A 5,884-nucleotide genomic window follows, 5' to 3' on the forward strand; every position below is an offset into this window, starting at 1 on the left:
TATCATTTTGTTTGTAGTATACCTAAAAATAAAAAATAACTGCTGATAGTATTTTCAGTAATATATAACATTTTAGAAAAAGGAAAAGTGATTATCTAAAATTCTTTGAGTCGATGTTTGGATATAGTATGAGATGTGATAAAAGAGGGATATTATATCTTATTTTATATTTAGTTGAACATAAAATGGTATAAGATAAGTTATTTCATCACTTATTGTATTTTATGTTCATCTAAATACGAAATAGAATAAATGGATGGATATATCATTCACTTTCTTTTTTATATCCTTCTATATGAGTTATGTTGATATATAAGATATGTATATTCCATATTCATAAATTTATTTTTTTTATATACCAATTTTGTAAAATAGTTTTTTTATTATAAATTAAATTTATGATTAAAAAATATTTATAAAATAATATTAATATATTATCTATAAATTATTTTTATATATTGAATACCATAATATAAAAACTTTATATTTATAAGTTTTAAATATGTTAATTATGAGTATTTAAAGATATCATATGTAATTAAAAATTATATTTTAAAATATACATATTTCATCCTATTGTATTACGCCTACCAAATATAATCTTAAATTGCTCAAGTGTTATAAAACACTAGTAACATTTTGTTAAATCACTTACGATAACTCCCAAACTGGTTCATGGTCTATGCAGAAGTAAAGGAAGACACTAAAATAATCTTATTTCCTTGCTCCACCAACTTCACCTTGAAATCGATCACATTTTAAAAGATGGTCAGCTGAAGCAAGATCCGTTCTCATTAAACCCATACATGGTTAATCATTAGGGATGGAAAACAAGAATGGGAGTTCACTAACGTTTAGTGGTATCTAGCATCTTTTATCGAAGACACTGAGTGCACGTGTGGCACATGTTGGACCTGTTTTCCACCTGCCTTGACCCTTGAGTTTGTACGTATGTGAGTTGAACCGTAGTAACCAGTGAGAAATGATTTGAGTTTCAGGTCAGTTTCAGCCTGTTCATGACAATGAAACTTCCCTTGCAAGATGTTGCTCCTAATAAAGCTAATGAAATGGACGGTTTTACTCGGTGGCTCAATTCCAAAGGTAGAGACGCCTACCAATTTGAAAGCTATACTACTACCTACTCCAACTAAAGCAAACAAGTTTATTGAATAATGCAGATTTCAAACAATAATTGTAGTGTTTCTGCATCACGTCAAACCATAATTAGTGCGGTAGGTATGATAAAATCTTCCGCAAATCTAACTTCGATTCACTATCAATAAGTTGTTTTGAATAGGTCTCTTTGGAGGGCTTCCAAGTCTTAGAGAGAGAAGAGAGCAACTGACAGCGGCTGCGAAGGGCATGCAACCACCAGGTGAAAGAAGGCTAACAGCCCTTTGCCGTAATGGTTATACATTCCAAATCTCGGTACATACTGACAAAGGAATTTTAAGAATTAAAAGCTGAACCACACCGGATCAATGCCGTCACCCAATTTTGGCACGTGTCAATTTATCAATAACGCTGAGACCTTTCTTTTTATGTCCTGTCCTTTCTAGCTTTCTCCCCTGCATTATTCCAATCGCCGGTTCTTCTGCAATAGTGGGCATACCTGACGACAATCAAAATGTTAATGAGTTCACCCCATAAAATCATGGAATTTACTAATACCCAAATATTCTAACGTGCCTTTGATCGAATCCTACTTTATCAGATCAAATTCACCTCAACCAATCACACATGCCAGCCCAAAAGTTCCGCTTTGGTTCACTGCAACTGTGCCCATTTTTGGGGCCTATTGGCATAGGCCGTTGTTTTAAAATATCAACTGGGTGGCGATGCTTTGTAAAATTGTACTTTTAAATTTATGAATTTAATATTCATGAAATTTTATTTTTTTTTAAGGAGGCAGCAACTTTTGATAAATAAATATTGGAGTTTAATGCAGCAAGAAATAAGTAGCTTACCAGCAATGCCCTTCTGCCTCTTCCTTGTATCCGTCGTCATTGTCGTTTCATCAACTTGGTGATGCCCGTTCGATTCTTGATTTTCGACACCATGATTGTTCAAATTTTTTGACCTGGCAGTTGCGAAAATCCACGTGGTGTTCATCTGCTTGGTAATCATACGTGCCGCGTAGTAGGGGATCTTGACACCGTTGGTGTCCAGAGACTTGATACGATCATTGATGAACATTAAGCAGTCCATCAAGCTTTCTTTGGCCAAACCTTTCATATCGTAGGCCTGTGATCTTCTCCACAGGCTCTTACTGTGAGGACTCAGCACACTGGATAGGTTCAGAGCTCGAGTTGAGTCGCTAATGGCGGATTCTGTGTCTCTCAGGAGGAGATGGCATTGAGCTCTATTGCTATGAAGAACAACTCTCTCTTTTCTCATCTTTAATGGGCACAACTCCAAAGCTTCTGTGTACTTCAACACTGCTGCTTCAATGTCACCTGACCAGAACAATTGATTTCCTTCTTGTTTCATCACGCCCGCCAGGAGTCTTCTCTCTCTAGCCTCCTCTTCTGTCATTATATTCTCTCTCTTTTTTCTCTCCACTTTCAAATCCCATATCTCTTCCAATGTTCTTTCAGCTCTTTTGCTCTTCAAATCCAGATTCCCGTATTTGAGTTGATTATAATCCTGTAGTAGCGTCTGTGTGATTGCTTCTCCTACTTTGGTTCTTCCTCTGAGGCTTCTGAGTTCAACCAAATCAACGAGGAACAGAACCGCAGTATTTAGAACTTTATATCTCGTATCTGGGTCCTTGAGAATTAGGAGAAGACAATCAATGGCCATGTACTGCCACTCATCTGAAGATCTAGATGTGTTGCAGAGGCTCTCTATCACTTCCTTTGAATCTGCCACGCTTCTTCTTCCGGTTTTGGTGTAACACAGATTTCTGATGAGTCCAATTCCTGCGGGAGAAGATCCATTAGCCAACCCACCCCACATTCCACACAATTTCTTCAAGAACTCTTTGTTACAGATGCGATTCAGAGATCTTTCTTTGCATGCAAAGCAGTTCAGGAGATAGAGAGACCAGCACTGGAGTTGGCTAGCCCATTCCTCAGCCTTTCTGTTCTCAATCTCCAATCCTCCAGTCCCTCTTGTTAGCAAATCACAGTGGTACTTCAATCTTCTTGTATGTTCCACGCCTACGAATTCAACGTAGACCTCGTCAAGACATGTGGAAGCTGTCTCCATGGATTCGTGTATTATCTCAGCTTCATGCACAGCAATGGCTTCGAAGGTTCTTTCATGGCTTGCCAGGTGACCCAGTGCCCGAACAGCCACTCTTTTCTCGACCCAACTCATCTTTCCTCTCAAAAGCTCCATCAGTGACGAAATCACGCCTGATTTCACAGCTCTCTCTGCAAACTGAACCTTGTTCATGGTGTAGGACCCAATAATATGGGCCGCATAGTATGGGATGTAGATGTTCTGGTCCCTCAGAAGCCACTCTTTGTCACTGATCCCCCTGCGGATTAGATTTGCAGCGCATTCAAAGATGCCGAGCAACGGAAATTCCGGGTCATCAGGCTGCGTCATGGCGATGTTCCAGAGCCCACTCAATGCCAGGACGTGCTCTTGATCGTCTCTGAGAGGCATCTCCTTGAAGCACTTGGCTATTCCAGCCCTCCTGAGAGACGGGTCTGCCTCATTCATGGCGCAAAAGAAACAACAAGGGTTTGTGCACAGCACCTTAACATTCTTGTGTGTCGTATTCTTTTGGTGCTGCGACTCCATGGCCGAGTCAGAAAGAAGATGAGCTCCGATGAAGTTTAGTACACTGGGCATCCGAAGAAACAGAAAATTAAATTTGGTTGCTAGCCTGCCGGTGATGGAGAGAAACCTATCTGGGCATGGGAAGCAGGCATATTATAAAGGGCTGCGTTGCCGTTATGAAAGAAATGAAACCAAACTCTATGGAATGTGCCCAACCCTTCATTCCACGTCTTAAGACTCATGGCTGTCCATCCATACATATAATGATTAAATGAATGTTCATTATCAATGCTCTTCACTTGAACCCAATTTCCTATGTAAAATACTAAAATTTGAATTCCAGGTCTGTAATTTTATAAGACCGGATCCTAATCTAGGACGCACGTGCTACAAATTGATCCCACAACAAACAATATAAACACCAACAAATCCTCCAAATCTTGCTAATAACTAGTGTTGGACCACATTAGCAATTCATTTGAGATAAAATGTTCAAAAAAACCCGCAGTACTAATGATGCTGCCCAACTGGGTTGCTTCACCAGAACACACAAAAGGTAAAAACAAAGAATTCTAGCTCTGGTCCCCTCCATAACAATTGAACAGCCGGACAATGGCCCCATTTACAAAACAATATGTTATAGATTGAGGTAATTTATATATCAAGATATATGATTAGAGTTAGAGGTCCCCCACATAGAATGCAATCAAGTTTTCCCATCTCAAAAGCCAAGAAGAACTCACAAAAGTAATACACAGGCAAGTACAACTGTGTTGGTCTCAAGAAAAAGCGGCTAGCAACCACATACAATATACTTATAACTATGATATGAAAAGCATATGTTAATCATATATTTTAGTTACATGAGTCTGCTTTAATAATGTGACTCAGTGTAAAACAAATCCAACTTTGGGAAATTTTTTACCATGATCATGATCAGGATCTACCCATCGTCTAGTTCTGAAATCGACATCTGTCTTTCTCTAATAATCAAGTTGCATTTCCTGGATTAAACTGTTGCTAGGCGTGGACGGACATTGATATCTAGGCACATGATCTTCTGGGTGTGGCAGCGGCGTGATTAAAGGCCAGCGTATTTCTTGGTAAAAAGCTTGCCAAAAGAAGGGAACATTTCAAAGTAGTTCCAGGGAGGATGAAAATTGACATTAATGAACATTGATCAATTTTTAATATGAGTTTCGATCGGTTTAGGCTGAGAAAGAGGCTTATTAGCACACGGTTTAGGCCACTATCCCGAATCTAACGAGTATGTCATCCATTCAAGAACTGTGGGGCCTACGCATATAACATGCATACAATAAGGAAATGCTTCGTTTAGGGCTTTGGACCTTGGGTTCATGAATAGCACAAAAATCATCCATTATCACAATGGGCTTAGGCCCAAGAAGTGAGCGAAAGCCGTTCTTCCCATCATTGGGCTACCACTAGGTAGGCCCATTTTGGTTGGGCACACAATTTTGAGCCTCATCCATTGAAGGGCAGTCGCTATCATGTGGGGCCCCATTGGTCCACATAGTTCCAAAGATGACATGACCGATAGAGGTCCAGCCTCTTGTTCACTGGCCCATATCCAACCGCTATTTAAAGAATGAGCCGACTAGGGATGGGTATGTTAAAAGTAAAAATTGATTCAACCCATAGAACCTATCAAACCGGTCCGAATTGATTAAATTTTAATAATTTTAATTTTCTAAACATACAAAATCCCGCAACAACAACAAGAATCGCCTCAGCCAATTAGCCCAATCATGCTTCACTCCACCTGATCTTCAGTTTAGTCCATGGTTCCTATTTTAAAAATTGAAAATAAATGGAATAGAATAGAAGGAGAAAGAGAGATCACTTTGAGCTTTGTTGATTTATTATATGGTGATTTTGTTGAAAAAGACTGAAATCCTATTATTTATTTCACTTAAGATCGGACAATTTATCATAATAATTTTTAAAAAAACTTTTTTGTTTATAATATTTTATAATAAGTTTTTTTGGTTTCAACCAAGGCTTAAAAAACTAATTTTTATTATAAAATTAAAATGTTGTTTGTTTTTTCATTTAAATCTAAATAAAATTTAATTGAACTTTAACTTTCACATCTTAATAATATTAAGCATCAAGTATTTTATTTTATTTT

General features: G+C 38.0%; 1 protein-coding gene across 1 annotated transcript; it reads right to left on the minus strand.

The window, feature by feature from the left end:
• Positions 1 to 1,217: 1,217 nt before the first annotated feature.
• Positions 1,218 to 3,954, minus strand: LOC100242317 (uncharacterized). The gene is made up of 2 exons (XM_002279237.4): positions 1,968 to 3,954; positions 1,218 to 1,612 (listed from the first exon to the last, which is right to left on the minus strand). Exons 1-2 carry the CDS (start codon positions 3,802 to 3,804, stop codon positions 1,488 to 1,490), a joined length of 1,962 nt encoding a protein of 653 aa, XP_002279273.2. The 5' UTR covers positions 3,805 to 3,954; the 3' UTR covers positions 1,218 to 1,487.
• Positions 3,955 to 5,884: the final 1,930 nt, after the last annotated feature.

This window comes from Vitis vinifera, chromosome 7, assembly GCF_030704535.1.
Source record: "Vitis vinifera cultivar Pinot Noir 40024 chromosome 7, ASM3070453v1".
Lineage (NCBI taxonomy): Eukaryota > Viridiplantae > Streptophyta > Magnoliopsida > Vitales > Vitaceae > Vitis > Vitis vinifera.